Source organism: Eschrichtius robustus, chromosome 12 (assembly GCF_028021215.1).
Source record: "Eschrichtius robustus isolate mEscRob2 chromosome 12, mEscRob2.pri, whole genome shotgun sequence".
Classification (NCBI taxonomy): Eukaryota; Metazoa; Chordata; class Mammalia; order Artiodactyla; family Eschrichtiidae; genus Eschrichtius; species Eschrichtius robustus.
Window position 1 is genome coordinate 74,535,514 of NC_090835.1, and position 27,813 is coordinate 74,563,326.

The 27,813-nt window shown below is 40.3% G+C and overlaps 2 protein-coding genes across 7 annotated transcripts in view; both read left to right on the forward strand.

The window, feature by feature from the left end:
• The first annotated feature begins 208 nt into the window (after positions 1-208).
• NFYA (nuclear transcription factor Y subunit alpha) lies at positions 209-24,840 on the forward strand. Of its 6 annotated transcripts, none has more exons than XM_068558084.1 (11): positions 209-320; positions 5,293-5,378; positions 6,405-6,552; positions 8,147-8,233; positions 10,951-11,097; positions 14,738-14,869; positions 15,072-15,177; positions 16,350-16,516; positions 18,520-18,693; positions 19,479-19,580; positions 22,229-24,840. In XM_068558084.1, exons 3-11 carry the CDS (start codon positions 6,478-6,480, stop codon positions 22,280-22,282), a joined length of 1,044 nt encoding a protein of 347 aa, XP_068414185.1. In that variant the 5' UTR covers positions 209-320; positions 5,293-5,378; positions 6,405-6,477; the 3' UTR covers positions 22,283-24,840. The 6 variants fall into 6 exon arrangements, with proteins under 6 accessions (XP_068414185.1, XP_068414190.1, XP_068414189.1 ...); XM_068558089.1 differs by having other exon boundaries at positions 16,368-16,516; XM_068558088.1 differs by having other exon boundaries at positions 8,147-8,230.
• A 1,013-nt stretch (positions 24,841-25,853) lies between these two features.
• Positions 25,854-27,813, forward strand: part of LOC137773138 (adenylate cyclase type 10-like) — a 38,958-nt gene continuing 36,998 nt past the window's right edge. The window contains exons 1-2 of the mRNA XM_068557591.1: positions 25,854-26,010; positions 26,936-27,040. Coding sequence (XP_068413692.1) covers positions 25,854-26,010; positions 26,936-27,040 — 262 coding nt within the window. The remainder of the gene's footprint in view (positions 26,011-26,935; positions 27,041-27,813) is intronic.

Below are 27,813 nucleotides of genomic sequence, written 5' to 3' on the forward strand. Positions count from 1 at the left end.
GGTGTCTAGAAGGCGCCTGCGTATTCCTTCGGCCGGGGGTGTGATCCAATCAGGGAAGTGGGCGTGGCTTCAGGGGACGCCTGAGCAGTGCTCCTTCAACTGGGGGTGGGGCGAGCCCGAGCTCGGGTTAGGGGGCGTGGTCTCGGAGGCGCCTGCGCGGAGGCAGTTGGAGGGAGGCCCGATTCCCCTTTGTTCGGCTTCGCCATTTTGCTAGGCAGCGGCAGTGGCGGCGGCAGCGGCGGCTGGAGCCTCTGATTGGGTTTCGGGGTCCGGTACTGGAGCCAATCAGCGCGGGCAGCGAACCGGGGGAGCGAGGCACGGTGAGTGTGAGGAGCCAATATCCAGCGGCCCAGAGCCGGCCCCAGCGCCCCGATTGGCGGGTCTCGCTGACCACTCAGGAGAGGCCTAGGCGCCCGTCGAGCCCGGGGAGCCTAGCCGAGCGGGGCTCCCGACGGCCCAGGCCGGAGCCTGCGAGCGTACCGGGGCACTCCCGGCCGAGGCCTGCAGGGGGCCGCCCCGCGCGGGGATGGCGCCCTCGGGAGCAGGCATCTCGGGGTCCAGAGCCTCGCAGGGTGCCAGAGCCAGTTGGGGATGCGATGCGCCCCGTTCCCCCGACCCTTAGGCACAGCTTCTCAGGCCCCAGGCCGGGGGGTGTTGGGTTTGCCTGCCACGAAGGCCCCTACGCTCAGGTGTACACACACACGCGGGCCCGGGGCCTTGGCGGTTTCCTCCTGGTCCTTCCGGCCTCACACTTAAGCCCGCCCTTGCACTCAACACGCTCTGGCCCTCGGGACGGGAAGTCTCCCCCCGCGGGGCCCGCGCACCCCACCCCTCCGTGAGCGGGTCTGTCTGTCTGCAGCCCTTCTGGGTCGGGAGGCAGGCCCGGGGAAGACGCACGCCGCAACTATCGGGCCCCGCGTGCATCGCGGAGAGGGGGTGGGGGTGGGGTGGGGTGGGGTGGGGGTGGGGTGGGGTGGGGTGGGGGTGGGGTGGGGTGGGCCCGCCCGCCCCCGCCCGCCCCCGCCCCGCCCCCGCCCCCGCCCCCGCCGTCCCCGCTGTCCCCGCTGTCCCCGCTGTCCCCCTGATCGGTGGAGGGGATCCATTAGTGCACCCACTCCCCGGCCCCGCTGCGCCCCTCCTCCCAGCACGCTCGGCCCGGGTCTCCGGCCCGGCGCCGTTACCACCCCCTTTTGGCTCGTCATTTCCTCTCTTCCCCGCCCCGATCGCCGGGCAGAACTGCACACCTCCGTCTTGGAGCGCAACCAGGCGGTCACCCGTCCTTGCCCGGGCTGTAAGGCCTGTCCATTCGGTGCCTGGAACCTCACTATAGAAGGTGGCGAGCCCTGTGCATTCCTTTTACCGGAGGCTGCACAATTTGCTTTCAGTAGTCTTACCTGTTGTTGCTCATCTTGTGAATTCTCGCTCCTTGGGAATGCACAGTTATTTTCTTTTAACCTTTCTGTGTCACTTTGAACGTGTCAGGTTTCACTCATTAGCTCAGTCCACAACCATCTCTTGGTTTGTTTTTTTCCAGTATGTTGATGTTTTCTCAGCAGGTATTTATAGAAACTTAACAGTGTTGTGGGGTTTTGGTTAGGGTGAAAGGAAATCTCCGTTGACAACCAAGTATCGAACAGTTAGTATGTACCAGGCGTCCATCTGTGTGCTGGGGAGGGAGTGGTTAGAGGTCGATAAGAACCTTCCCAGCCTGGTGGAGATTGACAGGTGAACAAGTAATTAATATCTCACGGTTAGTGCTGTAACGGGGCCAAGTTCAGTTCTGTGGTGCACTGATGTGTGAGCTATCAACAGCCCCGGTGGAAGGCCAGCATTGCCACACTTTTGATTGGCCTTGAAGGATAATGGGATTTCTTCGGACAAGAAAGAATGGAAGAGCATTGCTCACAAAGAGAAAAGCATGTGCAGAGGCACCAAGCCTTGCTGTGTGTTCAAGGGGGAAGAAAGTATAGGGCAGTGGGCAGTTGCCATGAGAGTTTAGGCTGGAAAGCCCAGTTGGTAAAAACACTTGTATATCTTGCTAAGGAATTTTTCGGAAGCAGTTATTTTGTGGAGTTTCGGATAAGAGAAATCTAGAAACACACTTTTTCCTAAGATTGGAAAAATAAGTTTCTGGCTTATGGGGTTCTGCTCCACAATAGCAGCTGACTTTGGGGGAAAAAGGAAGATTTTTCTCCTAGGACTTTAAAAGTTTTTACTCATGTGAAGCACCGAGTGCAGCAGTCCTTGCCACATAGAGTAGGCCTTTAGTATAATCACAGTTACTAAGGTCATACAACTGGTAGGTTGCAGAAAACTACTCCTGAGGAGTAGTGCTCTTTTCACTACTAAAAATTTGGGGACAGTTTTTGTTTTCACTTTTTGCAATGAGTTTTTCATTGTTTAAGTCATTTTAAAAATTTATTTAGTTCTTAAAATAGCTAATAGATGGAGCACTGTGGTTTAGATATTTTTTAGAATGTTTACATTTGCTGTTGGACTGGATGAATACCTTGGTACTTAAAAATGGTTATATCTAGTCACTAAAAAACCAGCAAACATTTTTGCTAGACTTCTTTCTAAACGACAGTTATAGTTTGGTCACTTTTTTGCTAAACCCCTCTGGAGACTCCACCTATCTGCAGAAGAATTTAGCCTGGAATGTTGAGATACAGTAATCTGGCCTTAGCTTTCTCTTGACATGTGGCCTTGTATATACTGTTCATATGTGGAAATTTTTCTGTCCTTGTTTTTATGCTCTGTCCTCATTTGGAGCACTCCATTCCCTCCCACTTCATCACATATATAAATCCTGCTCATGCTTAAGACCAGGTCAGATGCCACATTTTTCTAAAGCCTTCTTATCGATCCCCAATTGGAAGAACTCTGTGTCCTCCGAACTCCCATATTACTTTGTTTTTCTCTTAGGGGTTCAGTACAGATTTTTACTCCTTTACTAAATTTAAAGACTCTTTGAAGTTAAAATCTTAGTCACAGTTTTACTTTTATTTCTAAAACCTTCAGGATGGTGTCTGACAGGTGGTACATCATTAGTGGAGATTAAGAAGCAAATTAGGAACTGCAATCCACAACCTTTTGGATGTTGGGGAAGCTGGACAGCCCTTTGTTCTCTAGTCTTTTATCAAACACAGATCAGAACCTGTTTGTTGAGTTGTGAAGTCAATTTAGTGGGCCAATGCTGGTAATTTTTTACAATAGAATAGAAAGTATCACAGTTCATCTTATGTTATAAAGGTAAGTATTCATGAAACTTTTGTTTTAGTTACTTTTTTAATATGTTGCATGTGCATTTGTGATGTGAAATGTTTTTCTTACTGTGAGTTGTCAAAAAAGTTTGAAAGCTGCTGTTCTAGTTTTTACCTGGTAGTGATTGTCAAATATGGTAATTCTACGGGGTTTTTCACTTATAGTTGAGTTTCTGGAAGTTTTAGCTTTAAAATAAAAATGTGTGTGGGTCCACAATGAATGGATTCCTAAGTTGTTAGCTGCATTTCAGGTTCTGCACCTTGAAGTGAAGAGGAAGGGAAATTTTCTTGCTAACCGGAATAAACATACTCACTTTCTCTCTTTGAGGAAAAGACATTCAAACTTTGAGTTAGGAGTGAGAGCTAGACAGACTAAATCTGGCTGACTTAATTCTGTCAGAATGTGGCCGAAAGGCACTTGAGGAAAGACGACGATGTTTGCAGTTCTCCTAACTGAAGCTCACAGTAATGGGAACATGTGGCTTCATAGAAGCCAGTTGCGTCCAGCCTTCACCATTAGCAGTCTCAATATCATGCTCCACGCTGAATCGCTCCCTCGTTAATATGACAGAGAATTGCTGTTAGACTTGAAGCTGCTTCCTTTTGACCCTTCAAAGTATAGTGGATTTAAGTGTTTTTAAATTGAGGCATTTGTATTACCAGGATAAGCTAGTTAAGAAGAAAATCTGCATGACGTTTTCTTAGTCATTTCCCTGCACTTCCAGTGCGATGTAAACTTCTGGAAATTAGCAGTCAAGGAAAAAATCTTATACAGGAAGGGGATTTGGGTGGGGTGGGTTGTTGAAATACAGAGGACATTCCTTCCTGATCCTTATTTTTTTAATCAACTCTTTTGAGATATAGTTTGGACATAAAGGATAATCATTTTAAGTGTACATTTTGATGAATTTTGACAAATTTACACACCTATGCAACCACCAGCACAATGAAAATATAAAACATTTTATCACCCCGGAAAAGTTCCAAATTCTCTATTCCAATCAACTTCCCACTTTCCCCTCTTCCCCCTTTTCTATTTCCAGGAAACCACTGATCTGCTTTCTCTCTCTAGATTACTATTACCTTCTCAGGGTTTCATATAAACGAAATCACACCACTGTTTTGTATCATGACCCTTAATTTTTAATTTTATTAGTTTAGAAACATAAATGTATTGTGTATATTGCAGTTAGAGACAAGATAGAGTTTAGGGAAGACCATTCACTTCCCTGGAAGAGCCACTTAGTCTGGCTGAAAGTCTGATTTTCTGTACTGTTCCCAGAATCTCTCAGGAGCCAACTGAGTCACCCAATTCAGAAGAGACATAAAAATCAGAAAGCCAGTTTTTCAGTATGCAATGAGAAATAACTATCAAGTTTACTTGTGTTGCTGATCATATCTGCTCCCTGTTGGCTAGTGTATATGTAAATCCAAATTATAGCTAGGTGTGTGCTTGGTGAGCATTCCATTAGAGCAAGGGTAGTGAGTTGAAGAACCACAATGCCACATACCATCATGCTGTGATGACATAGTCATCCTGTCACTTGTTTATAACTTTAACACTCTTATACTACATACCAATTAGGTTATGAGTAATAGGCTCAATCGATATTTATTAGATTTTCCTTCCAACATTTTAGTATAAAAATTTTCAAACATACAGTAAAGTTGAAAGTGTTTTACAATAAACACCTGTATACCCTTCATCTAGAGTCTACTGTTAATGTACTAGCCTTTTCAGAGAGATACCCATATATATATATATATATATATATATATATATATATATATATATATATATATATATATATATATCTCCATCTATTCATCCATCAATATACTTCTTCCTAATATTTGGGCACGTACTTGAATATAGTTTGATTTCTTCACATCATATTGAGACACCTTACAATCATGGTGGGTGATTCATATCATCCACCATGTGTGGATTTGTGGAGAGTGGTGCACTGCTTTGCTGCTGTGATGTGCAGATCATGTAACTCATATAACTTTGTCATTCAAATTTTAGAATTCATGAAGGCCTGGAGAAAAGTTTGGGGAAAGATTTATCTACATTTTGCTTATATACAGCTGTACCTCCCCCATGTTTCCAAGGTGAATTACCCTTTGATAATTTATATAATTTTAAATTTTTGAATCAGGTCTTTATTCAAGGTTCTCAAATATCACTTCAGTTTATCTAATTGTGTGCTTATTTCAAAACGGAGCTTTCAGCTGTTAAAGTGTATGAGAATAGTAAATTTGGGCATTGACTGCATATTTGATATTAAGAACTTACAAATTTTTTAATGTTTTGAAGTAATTGTAGAGGCACAATGTCATTGTGATAAAATGATAAAGAAAAGAATCTACTCTTTGGAGATAGATGCTGAAGTATTTTTGGAGTTTTGGAATAATAAAGTGTCTGGGATTTGCTTCAGAATAATGCAGGGGTGGGTGGAAAGTGGATGAGATCTATGTGGAGTAAGATTGACCATGGGTTGAAAATTGTTGAGGTTGGGTAATGGCCATAGGGGTTCATTATAATGTTCTATGTTGGTACATTTTTGAAAATTATCATAGTAAAAGTTAAAATTATACAGTAAAGGGTGGGGTATTATTAGGCATTCAGATTCATGACTGAGGAAAACTTAAATTCTTTTCAGAGAAAATCATAGCCTGCTGTTTCTGTAATTCCTTTTTATTCCTTGCTCTGGATTAAAACGCAAACTCCTAAACCTTTGCTGGGTCTTTCTTACTTAACACTACTTAATGGAGATTTTGATAAGCAACATGTTTGACTTCAGGTCTGGGTAATTACTTACTAAATAATAAACCCTGAAATTTTAAATTGCTTACCATGTGTAGTGCAAATGTGTTACAAATTAAAGAAACTGTTCTCTAAAGTACATGTGCAGACCTGAAAATCAGTGTTAAATAGGCCTTGTAACAAAGTGATGTTGTAGCTTAATGAGAATTTCTTAAGGTGCAAGTGTTGCTATAGTAGTATTGAAAGGAAAGGTTGCTGATGAGAAATGACAAAGAGCATTTTTTATATATGTTAAATAGCGTTATCAAGGTTAAGCATCTGGTGAGGCCTTTATTAACAATCTCACTTTACTTTTCCTACCTTTCTAATAGGAGTGCATCTTGAAGTCTTCTAGGATCTCCAGAGTGAAACTCACTGTGGTCAAGACTCTAACTTGGAGGGACCATGGAACAGTATACAGCAAACAGCAATAGTTCAACAGAGCAGATTGTTGTACAGGCTGGACAGATTCAGCAGCAGGTATGGAAGTAAAACTGCTTTAAACATCACAGCAAAAGAGCTGATAATAGCACTGCTCAGTAGCAGAATTGAGAGCTCTCAGATCTTATAAGTAATGGGTCTGGTGACTTGTGCTGAAGTGCTTTTCAAAGATTGGATTTGTTGCAGTTTCTCTCATTTTCTCTGTTCAGAAGTCTATATCCAGTCCATAACCACTTAGAATTTGATTTCATGGCAGCCTGGTTTAATAGTAAATTGCCCCCTTTTATCTTATTAGAAATCAAACACCTAGTCTGTTTTCAGATGGAATTATGGAGGGGTTTTTTTTGTTCTTCTTCCTGGATTCAATTTGGTTGTTTCTCTTATTGATTAAGCTACCTTGTGGTCTAGTTAGGCTTTGGCCACAATAAACAAACCAAGATAGCTTCTAAGAAATCCACTGTCCTTTGATTTGATCCATCACAGTGCTTATTTTGAAAAGCTCTAGTTTAACATGAGGATAATATTTAGATAGCCACACTTATGGATAAGCACATATTAGAAGGGAATTCCCTGCTGCTGGTTTATCCTAATTAAGATAGGTTGCCTTCTTGAATTTATACACAGATTACATTTTCTGATGATTTACACCTGGCTTTATTTTAGGAAAACTTCACTTGTTTTACTTGTTATTTCACTTGTTTTTTCTCCCAGGAAGAAAAGAAATTTATTATGCATTGATTTAACCTTAGGCCAAGATTGGGAATGTTTTGTTTCCAAAATGGAACTTAGATAATATAGAAAAGTAGTTAGTAGGGAGGGCAGAGGATGTTTTGATGGTGAGTGTTTCCATCTAATGATCAAAGAAAGGAGCTACTCTTGATTAAAAGAGATTAATTATCGAAATTCCTTTGCTGGCTTTTCCTTCCACGTAACTGCAGCTTCCTTCAACTGCCTTGGTAGAAAAGGGGATTCCACAGAGGACCCTGCATTCATACCAATGCCCTGGTGGGTGAATTCTTGTTCTGTCAGAACTTAACTATTAGGAGTAATAAAAATTAGGTTGAATCTGTAAAAACATTGCTTCTAAGGTAGTCCAACTGAGTAGGAATAATCCTAGTTTGGGGACATAAGAGCAGTGACCTCATGAAGATGATTTTGGCTCATGATGATTACCTTCATTCTTCCTTTCTGGGGATTGCATTCAAGTTCCAGAAATTCTTCATTGTAGCTTCAAAGCTGCTAAAACCTGATGAACTTTTTTGTTCTTGTGAATTCATTTGAGGAAATAAAAAGAGCTTTAAAATAACTTCACGAAGAAGGATCAAATACCTATTTTTGGAGGGAAGGACTGTGTTAAAAATTTTTTTGTCAATGATGTCAGCTATATTGATTTTTTTTGAGTCATGGAAGTGTGTTTTGAGTTCCACTCTGGGGACAAAGGGCTAAGATCTGTAATCTGTTACCTTCAACAAAACAGCTTCAGTATAGGGAGCCTGCAGTTTGAAAGTCCTGTGTAGGGTGGGGCTATTGAAAGAAGACCCTCCCTGTCCCACAAGAGGTAAGGTGACCTCATGTCTTGAACTATACATTTCCTTCCTGACACATTTCAAGCTCTTCCTGTTCCTGTTCTCAGCAGCAGGGTGGTGTTACTGCTGTCCAGTTGCAGACTGAGGCCCAGGTGGCATCCGCCTCAGGCCAGCAAGTCCAGACCCTCCAGGTAGTGGTGCCCTCTCTGATTCTCTGTAAGCACTGCATGAACTTCTCCTCTCCTCATGTTTGGTGCTGTTTGTGGTAGGATCTCATGGAGAAATGGCAAAGTCAGTTGCATGTCTTTGATGCTGCTAACTTGTCTTTGAGGCTTAGAAGACGCCAGTTTCCTAATGCTTCATGCTAAATCATGTAGTGACCCCAGTATCAATTTTCTGAAAAGTGCCGTTTGGCTAATGTTTCTTTGGGAATGTCTGGGAAAGAATCAGTATAAGGGACAGGAAGAAATTCTTACAAGTGGCATTAGAACCTATTTAGAGATCAAACTGTAATAAGATCGCATGGTAACTTTTCTTGAGTTTGTATTATGATAGTGGAGAAGAAAATATATACATTTTACTAGGGTAGATTGTGCTATATTTTTATTAAAAGGACAACTTGGCTGTCCTGTCCTGCAATAATGATTGCACTTGACAAGATTGATCTAATCACCGAATCTTGTTAATCTCTTAACTGCTATCTTTTCATTACCTTTCTTGGGGAAAATAATGACTTGTCTTATTATTACATCTGCAGAGATTGCCCCATAGCTCTTGGACAGAGGTGGGATATGCTTTCTGTAAGTCTTAAGTATTATAGCCTCCATAAGAATTCCTACTTAAACAATGCAGTTTCCTAACATTATGTATGACCAAGTTAAATATGTAAATTGGGGTTATATTTTGGCCAGTTCCTATATAAAGATAAGTGAAGAAGCATAAGTCTTTTCTGAGTTTATAGGTTACTTTAACTAAAATGACCATATTTTTGAGAAATTGACAAGATTCGAGTACCCTGCCTTTTTCCCTCCATTGAATGGAAATGATTCAGAGTAGGACCTAGAATGTAGAACTGGCATCTCACTTTATTATTAGTGCTGCTTAGCAAGTATCCTGCAGTGAACTACCCTTTATTGTAATCATTTCACTTTACCCTTTCAACCCCACTCCCAAACCTGCCACTCATAGTGTTTGATGATGATGTACAGCCAATTCTGCACATAAATTAAGCTGAAATAAGCTGAGCTTACAGGTACTCCCAAACTATATTCAAATCTCAGTTCAGCAGTTTGTTATTCATGTTTTTCATGCTTGCTTCATCTTATTGAAATATAAAACAGTATTGTCATTAACCACTTGTGGAATGGGAATGTAACATGCTCTTAACTGTATGGCTTCTTGTCTGATGCATGTATTCTTGTATTCATTCATATGTTGTAAAAACAGTGGGTTCCTTGGAGTCTCAAATAGTTCATCATGTGCATATATAGGGGAAAGTGTGTCAATGAAGGGAAAAGTTAAGATGATGGATAGCCAGAAAGTTACTAATAGTTGTGCCTTAAAACTTGTGTTTCCTACTTAGGCAGATTTTATTTAAAGAAATGGAGGTACTTTATGAAAATAATGGAAACCTTTCCTCTAGGGCTCTCATTATTTTGGAGAATTTTAAATACTTCTTTCAGTTAGTCATGCAATAAATATTCTGGAAAGTCTTTCCTCATAGAGCATATGCAAGTCTTTAAAAAGTAAAGTGGAATTTCTCAATGAACAGTTTAACAAAATACAAGATTTGAATGTTCCTGAAGATTATGATATGCTTGGTGGGGGGGAGGCTTAATATCTAATTACTAATCTAGGATAGATCGGTCTTTTAACTAATTCCTGTTATTTGAACATACTTTCACTAGCATTAAGAATGATTATTTCAGATATACGAATTTTCTTTTGATCTGTTACAAATAATTCCTCAAAACAAAGATAGAAAGTTTGGACTTGTAGCTATTCTGTTGAACTAAAGTGGCTTATTTTTTGGCTTTCAGAATGCAGTTAGCTAGATATTCTCATATTGAGACTCAAGATGTTACAGAGCACTTACAATGCCCTGGCTTCTAGAGTAATCCATTTACTCACTGGAGCTTGAAAGTTGGGAGTTTTTTGGTACACTTGAGTGCTTTGTATAATGTTCATGTTTGTTAAAGCTAAAATAACTATGCAGGTATTGCAGGGTCCAGTGTGAGAAGTTCCACCACAGAGATTGCAAACTCACCAGCAATATATTTCTAGGCATTTTTGCTAGTGGGCTCCTTAAACAACCACAGGACTAGAATTCTCAGTGAGGTGAAGTGGGTAAAAGGTATATGTTTCATTTATGCTTGAGAAACTGTAGGGAGGAAGGGCATTCTATATAAGCTTCCAGAGCTGCTCACTGCCTAACCTGGAGTGGTTGCTAGGTACAGTTTGATTTACTCCTTACAAGTTACTTAGAATTTGCAGTCAACCACCATCCCCACCATCAGCCCTCCCTCTCATTGCCTCCTCTCCAGCCTTCACTAGAGACTATTCCTGGATATTGGTCTAAAAACGAAAATAGCCTTGATGATTTGATTAAATACTTCTCATGGGTTTAGCCTGTATTTGATGATAAATGCCTTGTATCTATTGAGACTTCCCAAAGACTCTGCTTATTCTCCATTATATCTGACCTTAAAGTATTCAGCTTGGCATTTAGTCAAAGATACTGTATTTTCGAAGAAGACTACTTGAGGATGAGGACTTGAGACTTATTTTCTTAGTGTCTCTCCTACCTTCTCCCTCTCTAGCAAGGCAGCAGAGTAGAAGCAGTGATTGTCTTTTGGTAAAAACCATTTTGTGTCTTACGTTATTTCATTGTTCTTATTTTACTTTATTCTAGGTCCAGGGGCAGCCATTAATGGTACAGGTCAGTGGAGGCCAGTTAATCACATCAACTGGCCAACCCATCATGGTCCAGGCTGTTCCTGGTGGACAAGGTCAAACCATCATGCAAGTACCTGTATCTGGGACACAGGGTTTGCAGCAGGTGAGTGATATTTTTTAAAATGTTTAGACAGAATAACAGGATACAGGTTTTAAGAAATAGGTTGTTGCGAACTGAAAATTGATATTGCACTTAATTGTTTCTTACCTTCTGTTCGCATTTAGTCGATTTCCCACCTTTGTAGTGTCAGTGATATAAAGCAGAGCTATTGGACAGAAATTGGACATCTCTGGTAAGGACTAAGATATTAGACGTGATCTCAAATCAATGTAAAGAATTTAAAACGAATCTAGTTTAATAAAAGTAATTCATTGGTATGATCTCAGTTGGCACTTCTGGGCACTGGGGGAGGGAATTTTATAGTCTTCATTTCCTTCCATGTAATTTATAACTTGAGTTATCTAGCAAGTGATGGAAATATTTCAGTTCAAACCTATCGCACACACCTCAAGCTGTACTTAGAGCAAAATTTATAAACTTAAATATTTTAAAAGAACTGCAAATAAACAATGGTATTTCTCTTAGAAAGTTAGGAAAAGAACAAAATGAGCAAAAGATAGGTTAAAATTAATGAAGTAGAAAACCAACAAATGTAGAAAAGTAAAGAAAAGCTGATTCCTTAAACAGACATATAAAGTAGTTAGGTAAATCCACTGGAAAGACTGATTCAGAAACAGAAAACAAAAGTAAACAGGACACACAACTCTGTGGCATCAAATTTTTAGAGGGATTTTTATCTTGTTGGCAAAAATTTTAAACAGTAATTATATCCAGTGCTAGAATGGGTGTGAAGAAAATGAAACATTCATTATTTTTGGTAATTTTCAAATTCTAAAGTCATTTTGGAAAGGTATCTCACTCTTAAATACATAAGCCTTTTGATCTACCTGTTCTGCTTCTGAGAATCTATTCTATAGGAACAAAAGCATCAATATTTAGGGAGAAATGTAAAGACATTTATTGCAGCATTCTACTAGCAAAAAAAAAAAAAAAAAAATTGTAGCCTGAGTGTCTGTTAATAAGGGTAAAGAAATGGTTGAATACATCATACTATATTCATATGGAGTGTACTATGTCCTTGTTAAAAAGGATGAACTGTTGACTTTGGGTGAGGGGTTAATATTGAAGTATTTTTAGTGAGAAATAATTTGCAGAGAAGTATATACTTAAGTCATCTCACCTTTGTAATTAATAGCTAAATCCCAATGAGTATATATGTTTATGAACTTTTTACTAAAATTTTCTAAAGCTGTTTATATCTTTAATTTGTTTTCACAGTTACAATTATTTCATTAATGTCTTCATTTTTCTGGAGGAATGTAATATAAGTTGAAAAAAATTTGGCTATGCTTGATAAATCAAACTTTTAAGTTTTGCATATTCCCTTGTAGTCTTGTGCACACCTTTCAGACATAGTTATACACATGCACATAGTTTTCATTGTTGTGTGTTTGGTGTTTTTGTTTGTTTTACTTTGCTTTTTTTCCCCCCCCACATGATTTTCTTATCATTTTTAATTCCTTCATAATGGTCAATTTGATGAATCAGAATTTCTAATTTACAAAGTGTAGTTAGGGATTTTTGTTTGTTTTATTTTTCTTTTTTTGCTTTTATAGGTAAGATTACTATAAATGTATTTGAATTTTATAGCTTTATTTTTTCAGTTGAATTTAATCTTATGGTAATTTCTTTGGAGTGGAAGAATTGGTTGGGCGAAGGGTAAGATCATTTTTAAAGCTATTGGCATATTTTTGCCAAGATAGAGTTTTAGTTAGGATTAAAAATAGTTTCCATGTTTCTCCATGCATAAATGTATGAGCCTTTAAATATATTTTAGTGTGTGTACTTGCCTCAGTTTCACACTGCTATTTCATTTCTGTCCTTGCTGTCATTGCCTCGTCTCCAGCCCCCTCTTGCCACTCCCTCTTCTCTGTTGAATAGAAATAGTGTGATTCAGTGCTAGGAACATTGTACCACTAGTGCAATGACCTGACTTCATTCACAGGTCTGCCATTAAACAAACTTTCTGATCTTGGCCAAGTCATTTGAGTGTCAGTTTTCTCATTTGAAAATGCAGTTTATATCAGGTGATTGCTAGGGCTCATTTCAGCTCTGAATTCTGTGATTTTTGTGGGATTTTTTTTTTTTGGCCTTTAGGAGACATTGAAATGTTTATTTTATCCCCCTCCCTCCAAGCAGGACTGTAACTAATCAAACCATCTTGGAAAAATTATTTTCTGTTAATGTTACATAATACGTCTCTAGGTGAGATCCCATAGCCTCCCTTAGAATGCTTAAAATTTCAATCCATTTTTATTAGAGGTTGCTTTAGTGTTTTTTGAATAACCGTGTCTTTTAGAAGTGTACTTAACCTTTTTTTGGATTGCATCTTCTGTTTTAGAATTCCAGTGAAACCTATGCTCTCAGATTAATATCCCTGGCTTGATATAGACAATGGAACTAAAGTAGAGAGCCAAGAAATAGATGCAAGAATATTGGAAATTGGTATATAACAAAAATAGTATAAAGTGTCAGTGAAGAAATGGTTTAAGAATGATATCAAAAAAGAAAATTGATCTCTACCTCATGCTATATCAAAAATACTTGCTAGATAGGTTACAGATCTAAATGGAAAAAAGCGTACTTGGAAACTTTTATATTCTCTTTACAGGAATATTTTCTTTATGCTGTGGCATACAGAAGGATTTCTTAAAGCCAAAAAAAAATTGATTTGACTACGTTAAAATAAAAACTTGTATACATCAAAATATATCATAAAACAAAGGTAGAAGACAAAATTTGGAGAAGGTATTTTTAACACATAACTGGGTTTGTATCCAGAATACACTAAAAAAAATTCTTTTTATGTATTGATATGAAAATAACAATCCAGTAGAAAAATGAGCAAAGAATATGAATAGATAGAAGAGGAAACCCTATTGACCAATAACACGTATTCCTTGCTATCCAAAACAGGTAGAAAAAGATCCAGATAACCAGATAAATTTCTTTACTTGTTTATTTACCAACACTTTCTAATTTAATTTGTTAAATCTCAGTGTTGACTGCAGGGGTGTCTAATATGATAGTCTCAACCTTTCTGTACAAAATCTTTTAAGGATTTTGTATATACATATTTACAGAATCCCAGTTGGAAAAATTAGGAATTACTTAATTTTTTTTCAATATGTTATTATAAAAAACTTCAAACAGACAAAAACAAAGAGAATGGTATGGTGAATCCTCATCACCCATTTTAACACACAAACTAGTATTATGTTTAAGTAAATCCATTTTCATCTATATTCCCCTACTCAAGGATTATTTTGAATATATGTAGTACCATTTCATCTATTAAAAATAGGGTATATTAGGTATATTTAGGGTATATTTTTAAATGAACATGCTTTTAGAAATATATACCCATGCCAGCCTATCATCGTTTTAAAAACTGACATTGATTCCATAATATCATCCAGTATCCAGACAGTGGTCAAAATTCCCCCATTGTTTCATAAATGGAAAACAAGTTATCTCTAATTCATAATCGAGCAAAACAGGACTTCTTTTTTTCCTCTTTAGAGCATTTCCTGCCTTCTAGAGGAATTTGGGTAACTAACACTCCAGAACCATAGGAGGCCAGTGTCAGCAGGATACTAATCTTTTATGTTCTGTTCCCCAGATACAGTTGGTCCCACCTGGACAGATCCAGATCCAGGGTGGGCAGGCTGTGCAGGTGCAGGGCCAGCAGGGCCAGACCCAGCAGATCATCATCCAGCAGCCCCAGACAGCCGTCACTGCTGGCCAGACGCAGGTAATTCCACTGTCCACTGTGTCAACACAGGAGCACAGCTGCTTTGGGAGGGTTAGACAACTGAGTCAAATATTTCACATGTAGTAGAAATGGGGAAGAAAACCATCCAAAAAATTTCTTTTTCTTAAAAAGGACTACATAGTCCTTTTCTTTGTGGTGTCTTTGGAATCTGTTAAATTGTGTCATTATTTATTTCCTACAGACGCAACAGCAGATTGCTGTCCAGGGGCAGCAAGTGGCACAAACTGCCGAAGGGCAGACCATCGTCTATCAGCCAGTTAATGCAGATGGCACCATTCTCCAGCAAGGTACGTGTGCCCATCATTTCTGTGGCACTTTTGGGGGCATCCTTTTTATCTTGAACAAATGACTGCTTTAGAAATTTTGTGGTGACCTCTATACGACATATTTTTGAAAAACAACAAAATTTCCTCTAAGTCTCCCTTGATTGTTAGTTCCTTGTCACCAATATGCGACCAATGTTGATTCCATTTGTAGAACTACAGTGGTTGCTAAAGACAACCACTAGGACCCTAAGGATTATATAAGCTTTTTATTCTTTCTGGGAAGAAATGTTTTCTAAATAGAAGATTAGAAATATGGAGTTTCTTTAGTGGTAGAGACAAACATCATGAGTCAAGTTGGCATTTATTGCTATTGCTGCTTTTTTTTTTTTCTGGGCCACTTCATTATTAATTTATTCCAAAAAGCCTTATATGCCCACTCTGTATATGTAGCACATTACTAAAAGTAGTTTTCTTCTCTAGACCTTCTAGTCTAGTAAGTGAGACATGCATGTGACCAAATAAACACAGTGCATAGCCCTTATTAGAGGTATGTATTCTATGACCAAAGGTTTGACATGTGATTAAAATTTGGCAGTATACAAGATCCAGTGAGTGCAGTAAGTGTGCTCTCCCATGACTCGGGAGAGGGCCTGAACTGGCAGGAGCTCAGAGAATGCTGAACACTGAACAGATCCTCAAGTGCTGCTGGTGATAGCTTGGGGGCTTGGAGTACCTGGTTTAGTTTTAAGTTTTAGTCCTGCAACTGTTTGACTCATTGTCAATTTAGGGTAAACAAATTAAAAGTTTATAAAAATCTTCATCCTGAAGCAGGTTATTCATATATATAAGAACAGTTGATATAGCTGGAGTCATACCCATAGAAAGGGAAGCCTCCAAACTTTTTGGTCACCCATTGAAAACTATTATTGGAATAGCCAGGGAATTATCCATTTCAAGGGTAGTTTTATTCAGAACTGGAACCCAGATAGTTAATAGAATTTCTAAGATTGTGATTACTTGGATTATATACAGCGAACCAGGGAGAGAATGGAGGAGTGCTTTTTCTCCCCTTGTGCTTCTGAGTATGTTTTTCCAGGGTGAATAAGTGTGTGCCAGATAGAAGAGGGACTAACTGTGTTCCCTCCTTTCTGTGTACCTGTTTTTTGTTTGTTTTATGTTTTATTTTCTTAAAGTTACAGTCCCTGTTTCAGGCATGATCACCATCCCTGCAGCCAGTTTGGCAGGAGCACAGATTGTTCAGACCGGAGCCAATACCAACACAACCAGCAGTGGGCAAGGGACTGTCACTGTGACACTACCAGTGGCAGGCAATGTGGTCAATTCAGGAGGAATGGTCATGGTAAGAAAATTGATTTTTCATTTCACTGTTCTCATCTGTAATTTGTTTTTCCATGTATCTTTGTCTTTGAAAATTTCTTCAACTTGCAATTTGATATCTCTCACAAAGCTTGTTTATAATGCTGACCTCTTGGGATTGCGATTAATCCCTTAGGACACTTACAGAGATCTACTTTTACAATAAACATTACAACAAACCATAGTCCATTCTGAGCACCTACTATGTGCCAGAGACTATTCTAGGTGCTAGAGATACAGCAGAAGATAAACAGATGTATTTGCTTTTCTGTAATCTTATTCATAATTCAAATAATGAAGGGAGATACAAACTACTGATCTTCGGGAAGTGGAAAGTATATTGCCCAGAGTGGGTAAAACAAGAAGTAAGTTCAAAATTAGAAAGATTGTAATCAATAGAGAAACCAAAAACTGTGATGTAAATATATCGGGAAGATAGGGAAGGAGAGTTGGGTGGTGTGAGTGAAAGCTAAATCCTCATATATGTCAAAATAGGATGTCAGTATACAGTACCAAAAATGGATAAATTAAGAATGAGTAGTAGAAACCTGCACAGAAGTAGAGGAACTACCAGAAAAAACAATACAACCATTCAAAGTTGTTATAGTTGGGAAGGTAGTGGGGCACGGGAGCCTGTTACTTGTTTCCTCATACATTTAGTACAGTGTTTTGTTTTTGTTTGTTTAGGAAAATATGGGTTGAATTATATAGTAAGTTAACAATTTAATTAAATTATTTATATAACTAAAAGCATTTAGTAGCGCTTGGTCAATCTGAACCTATGTTCCTTTGTGTTTTCCTTGTGCCCTTTTATTGCCTTACGATTACCGTTCATGACCATTAGATGGCAGCAGACATTCCTAGAAAATGGAGCAGTTGTGTGGACAAAAATTTGGACATGGTTGTGTCATTTATCAGTATGGCTCCTTGGCCCCTATTACAGAATCATCTGGAATGTTTGTTTAAAATGCAGACCTTCATCATCAAAAAATCTGCAAACAATAAATGCTGGAGGGGGTGTGGAGAAAAGGGAACCCTCTTGCACTGTTGGTGGGAATGTAAATTGATACAGCCACTATGGAGAACAGTATGGAGGTTCCTTAAAAAACTAAAAATAGAACTACCATACGACCCAGCAGTCCCACTACTGGGCCTATACCCTGAGAAAACCATAATTCAAAATAGAGTTATGTACCACGATGTTGATTGCAGCTCTATTTACAATAGCCGGGACATGGACACAACCTAAGTTTCCATCAACAGATGAATGGATAAAGAAGATGTGGCACATATATACAATGGAATATTACTCAGCCATAAAAGGAAACGAAATTGAGTTATTTGTAGTGAGGTGGATAGACCTAGAGTCTGTCATACAGAGTGAAGTAAGTCAGAAAGAGAAAAACAAATATCATATGTTAACACATATATATGGAATCTAAAAAAAAAAAAAGTCATGAAGAACCTAGGGGCAGGACGGGAATAAAGACGCAGACCTACTAGAGAATGGACTTGCGTACGTGGGGAGGGGGAAGGGTAAGCTGGGACGAAGTGAGAGAGTGGCATGGACATATATACACTACCAAATATAAAACCGATAGCCAGTGGGAAGCAGCCGCATAGCTCAGGAAGATCAGCTCGGTGCTTTGTGACCACCTAGAGGGCTGGGATAAGGAGGGTGGGAGGGAGGGAGATGCAAGAGGGAAGAGATATGGGGATATATGTATACGTATAGCTGATTCACTTTGTTATAAAGCAGAAACTAACACACCATTGTAAAGCAATTTTACTCCAATAAAGATATTAAAAAAAATAAAATGCAGGCCTTTGGTGTAAATGTTCTCCAAGAATCTGCATTTAACTAAGTGTCCTATAAAAGCTGCTCTTTGTAGCATTCAGAAGAAAACTAACAGGGACCAATAACCTGATTCCCATGTCCGTACTTCATGTCACTAGTTAATAAGCTCTGATTTTCTTTTCACACAGATGGTACCTGGTGCTGGCTCTGTGCCTGCTATCCAGAGAATCCCTCTCCCTGGGGCAGAGATGCTTGAAGAAGAGCCTCTCTATGTGAATGCCAAACAGTACCACCGTATACTTAAGAGGAGGCAAGCCCGGGCTAAATTAGAGGCAGAAGGGAAAATTCCAAAGGAAAGAAGGGTATGTATAACATTGGGAAGGATACAGGATGAGAACGGCAGGGTTCTACTTTTGAAATTACCTTTTATGTAGTTTGTTTCCTTGAGTACCTTCCAAACATTGAACTTAGATAGCTGTTACCTTTTGTAAAAGCATTTATTATTGCTATATGGAGCTTCAACTACAATATTTAAAAGATAACTATGACATAAATAGGGTGTGTTTTTTTTATCTTACGTAAAAGAAGTCGAGAGATAAATTGTCTTGGGCTGTGGTAGCACATTTCCAGTCCTCTAGACCCATTCTCCTCCTTTCTTACTGTCCTGATATTCTTAGTATGCTGTCCATAGTCCAAGATGACTGTCTGGGCTCTAGCCTAGGAGCAAAGGGAATAAGAAAGGCATTCTTTCAAGGAAACATTCAAGAAGTTCCATACATCTCATTAGCCAAAATTTAATTACATGGCCACACTTAACTGCAAATAAGTGTAGGAAATGCAGTCTTTTTACTGAGCAACCAACTAAAATTTGGTTTGTTATTAAAGTGAAAGAGAGGATATATATTGGGAGGTAGGTAGTCATCTCTTTTATATCTTTGGGGAATCTTTAGTTAGTTATTACTTATTTGGCATTTACATTCTTATGATAGTTAGATATGGTTAGCTGCTGTTTGTGTTTTCTCCAAAGATTTCTCCATAATACAAGGTCATAATTGCCCCTGGTGGCTTTGATCACAGCTGTCCTAAACTTTTAATCATTAGACAGCTATGCTAGTTTCAGCTAGTAGTTTTATTTTTCTTATTTTAGAAATACCTGCATGAGTCTCGGCACCGTCATGCCATGGCACGGAAGCGTGGTGAAGGTGGACGATTTTTCTCTCCAAAGGAAAAAGATAGTCCCCATATGCAGGTAAGAAGATTTATACCTTTTATTCTTCTCTTTACTGCCTTGTATTTTCTTGGGTGGAAGCCTTCGCATTGTCCTCTTGATATTTTCAAACTAGGGACTAATCAGTCTCTAAACTGGATGCAACATTGTGTGTCTTAGAGCCCTTTTCACCTTAAAAGAACTAAGGTCTTTAATCAGTGGCCTTTTTTCCTTCCAGTCTTTGCCAGCTATTACTATTAATTCCTTCTTGAAATTCTCACTTTTCTTGATTTTCAAAGAACAAGTTTGTTTCTTAGTGTAGTAGTAGCAGCAGCAGCAAACACTTAACTGCTGTGTGCCAGCCATTATGTTAAGCACTTTTCTTTTGTAAGCATTTTTTCATTGAATCTTTACAACAAGCTCAAGCCCCATGAGGTAAGAATTATAGTTTCCATTTTACATTTGAATCTGAGGTTTAGAGGGGTTAAGTCGTTTGCCTAAGGTAAAATATTTAGTAAAATGGTGCAACTGAAATTCATACCTAGGCAGTGTAATTCCAGGACTTAGTCTGTAACCATACTGGTTCTTACGTCTAATTTCACTGATTGTATCTTGTTGGCATTTCTAGTCAGTATGTCCAAAATAGAACTGTTGGTTTTTATTTTATTTTTTTATGCCTAAACCAGACACTCTTCTCAACAAGTAACATGTCCATTCGCCCAGTTATTAAAGCTAGAATTGTCCAATTCTTGAAGTCCTCTTGGTTTTAACTCTAAAATATACTCTCAATCAGCTTACTTTTTTCCCTCGTAACTGCTGTCAGCCTGGTCTAACCTGCTCTTCTTTGCTTCAGTTATTACAGCAGCTGCCTAGTCTCCCTTCTTCTCCTCTTGTGCCCCTCTAGTTCACTCTCCACATCTCAGTGTGATCTTTCTAAACGTGTATCATATCACATCATCATCCTGCTTAAATCCCTTCTACTCCCACCCTTTTCCATTAGCACTTAGACTAAAATGCAGAGTTCTTACCATGGCCAGCAAGGCCCTGCATGATCTAGCTACTGCCCACTTCTGGCTTTATTTCCTCCTGCTGCTTGGTCTTTATGCTCTTGCTATACTGTTCAGGAACCTTTGTCTTCAAAATAGCTGGTCTGTAAAGCTTCTCATGCCATCCTTTTGCTTGGCTATCTCCTTCTTTTAGGTCTTGGTTTAAATCTGAGAGGCCATATCCAGAGGTCTCTTCTACCCCATTATTTTCTCACATCTTCCTTTTCTTTTGAGTACAATATTGATAATCATATTGTTTTATTTGTGTGATCGTGCAGTAGTTGTCTCCTTCACTAGACTGTAAGCTGTGTAGAAAGTCGAGGATTGTTGTTCTCTATTGTACTTAGCATGATGCCCATTTAAGAACAAGCACTCAGTAAATGTTTGTTGAATTAATGGGTTCCTCCCATTTGCTGATGCTTTATTCTGTATACCCATCACATCCCACCTGCACTACCGTCAAATCTGTCTTTATAAGATGGTGCTTTCGAAAAAAAAAAAAGATGGTGCTTTCTTAATCATGTCAGTCCCGTGCTCAAGGATGCATGCTAGTTGCTCATTGCTTTCTGCAGCAGATCTCAAACTATTTCTGTAAGTTACTTAGCCTCACTTTCTTCACCAGTAAAGTGGGATGCTGTTGATACTTTATAGGAATGTTGGGATTTCATGCAGTAAGTCACATTAGGCACCTGTTTAGCACAGTGCTTAGTGCATGGTGAGAGCTCAGTAGAGGCTGGTTATTGTTCATGCTCACTGATCAAGACCCAGCCTCTGGTCCTACCACCTCCAGAAATGTTTCAGCTTTTTCTTGGATCACACCAGTTGAGGCTTCAGAGTGTTGGTGTGGAGGAACTGAAGGTGGTTATTGTGGAGTGTTGCAAAAAGCTTCCAAGGACTGATCCCCTCCCCCTTTTTTTTGCCACACTGCACGGCTTGCAGGATCTTAGTTCCCCGACCAGGGATTGAACCCTGGCCATGGCAGTGAAAGCGCCAGATCCTAGCCACTGGACCACCAGGGAACTCCCAAGCACTGATCCTTGTCTTAACACTGCAGGTTTTTTGTAAAAGGCAGGCAGTAGGCAGAGTTTAATGGAAAGAAGATTAAATCGGAGCCAAGAGATTTGGGAGTTAGTTCTTGCTGGGCTCCTCACTAACTTTTTGACTCTAGTCCAGGCAAATCACTTTACCCATCCAGGCTTCAGGTTTACCTACAAAATGAGTGCATTAAAGTAAATAAATTCCAGCGTCCTTTCCAGCCCTGCTAAGTGCTCAGTATTTAAATATGATGATCAGAAAATATACAACATGACTTGGTTTCTCTGGGTCTTTTTCTTAGCTGCCTAAGGACCCTTAATCCTTAAGCATAGAGCACAGCATAGGTGCTTAGAAAAGAGAGATACTCTCAACTCTGGAGTGTTTAGTAATGGAATGCCAGGCCAGACTTGGAATCTTTTTAAGAGTAGGGTGTATTGTCTCCTCTTTCCTAATGGAGCTGCGTTTCAATCCGTGTGTGCAGACTTAGATACATCACAAGCCTTTGGTTTACTTAGCAAAGTTTGTGTATTTCCCTTGGTGATAAGTAGTGAGAGCCATGAGTTTCCAGTTCTTTTGCAAAGGACTTTAATTGTTATGCTTTCTTTGTAGGATCCAAATCAAGCAGATGAAGAGGCTATGACACAGATCATCCGAGTGTCCTAACCCCAGGCCATGTGATGGAACTGATCAAGGTCATGTTCCTGGCACTGTTTCCCACTGTTCCAAGGAAACTGATCAACTCTTCCAATGGGACACTGACGATTACATTCTGCCCTTTTCTACAGGACAGAAACCACTTAGTTTTTAATAAGTGGCTCAGTATTATAATTGCAAGGATGTCTGGCAAATTGAAGTTGCAAGCCTTTGTCTCACCCTTTCAGTCAGGACTTATTTCAGACTGTTGGTGACATTGACATTTCATGGATTGGGATGATGCAGGGGACCCATGCCAGCCCAGCAGTACCACACCTAGCACTTAATGTTGACTGGTAATGCCAGCCGGCCATCTCAGCAGAGGAGAACGACTTTCTCAACCTAAACTGCAGTCAGGGAAGCTGCAGCCCACTCCTTCCCATGGATTCCAAACAGCACCCATCCCTCTGATGGGGGATCTCAGGCTGACTAATGGACACTTTGTATTCAGAGATGGTTTCCAGGCAAGGAAGCTTCATCTCATGATATGGAAACAATAAATTCTCTGAGATACATTCATCTAATCTGTGGTAATAATAAGAATCCCTTCTACCCAGATGATAGGTTGGTATTTTTGGACTCTAGCCAAGAAAAAGCTAACTCTGGGGATAGACTGATAAAAGACTCAAGCACTAAAAATATAGCTGAATCTCTTAGCTTTGACAAGTTGTGGTCTGCTTGTCTGTTGACAGGTCACATGGACTGTAGTTCTTGCTGTGGTTACTTTTAAGACAATTTAGAGTGTACTGGACCTTGACACTGCCTTTCCTAAGTAGAGAACAAAACCATAGAACTTCTGTGCTGAAGTGCTGAGGACATTTGTAGTAGCTCCTTAACAGAGCAGAACTAGAGATTTTCAATCACATGCTTTGTGACAGCATTTGGGGAATAGAAAGGTTCATGTTTGTTTCAGTCTAGAAGGACAAAGGGTAGTATATATACTCTCGTGTTGTCATATAGCACGATTCACCAGTGGATGGATGCCTGGGATGGATCATTAAGATGAAGAGAATAATTTACATTTATACTATAACCTTTTAAGCACGGAAAGGGAAAAGTCTGAGATTTGGTCCTTGACAATTTCTGGAAAGCACTGTTCAATCAGGCTATCCTGGACATAGTCCAGGTTGCCTGCTAGAGCTTGAGGTGTATGTTGGCTTCACTCCTGCGCTTTGTGCTGGCCCTGGGGAGCGAACATTCTCATTCTTCCCATGGCAGCTGATTCTTTGGTGCCAGTTTCCGTTTGTTTCCCCTTTTCTCCATAGGCATTGTGTGGAAAGGTTTTCACATTGCATCCATGTTCTGGGGATAAACTGCGGACTGGAAATAGAGATTCCTGCAGGGTCAGGAACAGGGCCACAACTCCCAGAGTGGGTTGTGCCTCAGTAATCAGTTTCTTTTCTAGACCTGGAACCCTGGGAGAACTAAGATGATATTTCAGAAGAGTTGCTGTTTTCTTGGAAACAAAGAAGGAAAATATAATCCTTTTGAAGAACATTTGGGTTTGATTTAAATACCGAGAGTAGAGATTGGCTCTTTCTTTGATTTCACTCTAGCTGTATTAAGAGGGAAAAGAAATTAAACCCTCTAAAGAAAACATCACAAAGGGAAATCACTGTAATGGTAAAAACAGAGGTACAGAGCTATGCAAAGAAAGCAGGAAGTGAAGTATCTCCCTAGTCCCTTGAATCTAGCCATCTCTCCTGGCTTGCAGATGTTAGGCGGGGTTGACCTGTGGGCTCACTAGAAACTTTTGGCTCTTTATGTGAGTTTTAGGTGTTAACTTTATTCAGTAAGCCCCAAGTTCTTCAGATGATAGATTACTAAAAACAATGAAGAGTTTATATCCTTTGGTTTGTTTAGGAACCTTCAAGATGCAGAGTTCAGAAAGAAATTCCTCAGACCTAATTTCTAGTACTTAAGCCAACAACAGTTCTAAAATGCTATTTATTTGTGTCTGTAAGTTTGTACATAGTAATACCAACCTCATATTGTTGCGGATTTTTTTTTTTTCATGAGTTTGAGTTTGGTTTTATTTGAAATGAATACAGTTGTCATTTTGTCATTGCCATTTCAGGTAGCTCATGGCCCTTTTATTGTGGTCATTTTAGCACATAATAACCCACAAAGTGGGGGTGAGGTTTGGATTTTTTTGTTACTAGAAGTTCTTTTATTCATTTGTCCTTGTGACTGTAGTGATGGCTTCATAGATGCAAAAAGAGTGAATGGATGAGTGAATAATTGGTTTAATGCATAGTTATTTCACTTCTTGAGTGCTTTTTTTTTTTGCAGGATAATTGTAAATATATATTTTAATTGCACTGGTACATTGAACATGTCAGTGTCTATACCACTGGACCAACAGCATTTTTCTGGCTAATGGGTGCCTGATAATGTCTTGATTTTCCTTTGGGACTCAACTCTACGGAAGGTTTTTTCCCCTCAGCTGTAGGGGGAGCACAGGTGATTGATCACTGATGTCATTTCAATTGTTATTTTTTAAAATAAATTTATAAAATGCTTTAAAAGTGTCTTGAATTTTGAGGCGTCTATATCCCCTGGGTTCTGGGTTGTGTTTATAATGCTGATATTGTGAACTCTGTAAACACACATGTAAGCTCTGTGGACAGTGTGTCAAACTTGAGAGTGTCCAGCCTTTCAGGTGTGTCTCCCCTTGATCTCTTTTCCTTCCCTTTTGGCCCTTCCACCCTACTGAGGAAATATTTTCTGTCACCTGTGGACTGATCATACATTTGGTCTTCCCACTGTAAGTGTTCATGAAAACACGATGAATTAATTCCATGAGTAAAATTAGCCCTTCAGTTACCAACAAAACAGCATTGTTATATGATATATTGTAGAACTAAAGATAGTAAAGATGTAATTTTTAGATTTATTCATGCAGAAAAACAGATGCATTTCTGATTGTTAAAAATCCACAACATGCTCGTCCTTTTATTGCTTTGTGTTCACAAATCTGAGCCACAGACCGGCAGCCTCAAATGGGCCATTACCACACGGAAGTGAGAAAAAGGGCTCAGGGGGAGTACTCCCATGAGACCAAATGACCTGTCCTGGCAGACAACAGAAGTGGAATAATTTCCCTAACAAGGAAAAAGACTTCCTGTGTTAAACGGCCTTAGTCTAATGGTGTTAAATTTAAAAACCATCCTGAGTTTGCTTTAGTCACATGCCAATGGAACTTGTCCTTAGAAACTGATACGAAGAAAAGACCACCCTATTGATATTTATCCCAGGTGATCAGTTTTATTGTAAAAGCAGTTTCACGTTTGAAAGAGATTTTAAAACGTCAGGCTTTGCTCCTTCGAAGGCGCCGCCCTGCCCTCCTTCCGCCCCTCCCACCCCGCAATCCGCAGCGAGCGCAAAGGCGATGAAAACAGGTGGGCGGGGCCCCAAGGAAGCCCGCACTGATTGGTTGGCGGGAGGGACCCGTCAGGGCCGTCGTTGCGGATTGGCTGCTACGCGGAGGAACGCTGTTTCCGGTCGTTCGGCGAAAAATTTCGCTGCTGCCGCCGCCGCTATGGCGACGGGCAAGGGGGCGGCGGTGCCGCCTCTGTGGCCCGTAGAGGCCCGGTTGGCGGCGCTGCTTCCAGACCTGCTGGTCTTCAGGAAGCCCCGGGGATCGGAACACGAGCTTGCCACGGCCCAGGGCGTCCTCCTTGGCGTCCACGTGACGGGTGAGGGCGAGGGGAGGTGCGTCGCTCTCCCGACCTGCCGGAGGGGCGGCCGTTGGGCCTCAGCTGGTACAGGCCGCGGCGGTTACGGGCCTGGCCCTGGGGCGAGCTAAAGGCACGGTTTCATTGCACTTTTCGCCGCCTCCGCTGGAACGTGAGGGTCATTTTCCGAGCAGGAGGATGCCTTTTCGGACGACCTGTCGTAGCCCTGGAGTTCACGTCAGCGATGATGAAATTGAGACTCAGAAAGGGGAAAGGACCTTTTCGGGGCCATATGGCAGGCTTTGGACCCAAGTTTTTCCCCAGTCCCGAGCATTTTCCAATAAGCATTCTGCTTCATCCAGTGATTTTATTTGTTTAGTTATTTTCTTCTTTGGGTCCATAAGTAGGTGCCCGCCATTGTTCTAGGAGTTGAGACCTAGCAGCTACTATGAGAGTCGTTCATTTAACAGGTATTTGTGGAGTTCATGTGTCACGGATATGAAGATGAGTGATTCGGGTGCCTGTCCTCGGAGGAGCTCACCATATGAGTTCTCCATAAAGCTTTCATCCATTCTCCTTGTCAGTGGTTTCTCTATCCCTCACGTGGGTGGGGAGAGGGGAATCCTACAGGTTCCCTTGGCCAGGGAGCCTTAAGAGAGTATGATGGGAAAGCAGTAGCCGGATACCAATGAAAAGGGCACTTGTGGGTGAATCTTCACCATCTGCAGCTTCTAGAAACATGGGGAGGGTGGCCCTCTGGACTCCCAGAGGCAGCAGCAACCAGCCTGGCCCTGAGTACTTGCTAAGTAACACCATGTTAAAGGATAATGAAATTACTCATCTTGAGAAGATCTGCTTCCGTTCCACTGGCCTGATGTGTGGAGGGAATAGAGCCTAAAAGTTTAGGACTTGCAGCTAACGTAGTAATTTTTGCTTTGTTGGTCAGGGTTTACAGCATTAATGGACAGGTTCAGCCTGAGCTGCAAGTCGGAACATGACATGGACACACTGGCCCACATCTTCAGTTATTACATTAGTGACATCGTGGAGCGTGAGTGACCGTTGTAGGGGAGCAAGGAGGTGTGGTGATGGGCTCTTGAGGGTTTGTAACAGAAGGGGGCTCGGGGGCACTTTAAGACATACTAAAGTGACATCCCTTTAGTGTCACTCATCCTTTTTTTCTTCAGGTTGCCTCTGCCGAGCTAGATCTTTGCCTGTATCTGCCATTCTACCCAGTCGCACATCCTGTTGACTCGGTGTTCAGAAAGGGGGGAAAAATGCTGATTTTTACTTTGCATGTTTGTATTTTATTTCAAAATAAAGTATTCCTCAGGTTGTGTCTTCTAACAGTAATATAATGTGCCTCGTGTGTATATCAGATATAATTTACAGAACACCTTCCCATTGTATTACTGCATTTTGATCCTGTGAAGTAGGACTGAGTGTTTTATTTTCTGCCATGTATCAATACTAAGCTTGTGGATATTTGCCTAATCTGGGGGGAAAAAAAAAAAAACCTTTTCATTTGTACAGTAAACATGTTTTGAGTACCTGCTCTGTGACGTAACACTGTAATAGGTGCAGGGGGTGCAAAGACCTACTCTTAGAGGAGTTTTCAGTCTAGTTAGGTCTACCTAACAGAAATTACTCTGGCCCTATACCCTTTAGTACTGATATAACATTCCCTTCCTGTACTGACAGTATCCTGTTGAGTTATGTCCATCATTCTGAGATTCACCAGAATGATTAGTTTGTGGCATCTTCCTTAGCCACATAAAGTGGCCATGTGACTCACCCCTTACCCCTGAGGAACAAGTATAAAAA

Bases quoted from the DNA above. Each gene is read 5' to 3' on its own strand.
- NFYA (XM_068558084.1), top strand. From the start codon at position 6,478: ATGGAACAGTATACAGCAAACAGCAATAGTTCAACAGAGCAGATTGTT. The intron at 16,517-18,519 runs GTAAGAAAATTG...CTTTTCACACAG, and splicing joins ATTCAGGAGGAATGGTCATG to ATGGTACCTGGTGCTGGCTC. The intron at 19,581-22,228 runs GTAAGAAGATTT...CTTTCTTTGTAG, and splicing joins AAGATAGTCCCCATATGCAG to GATCCAAATCAAGCAGATGA.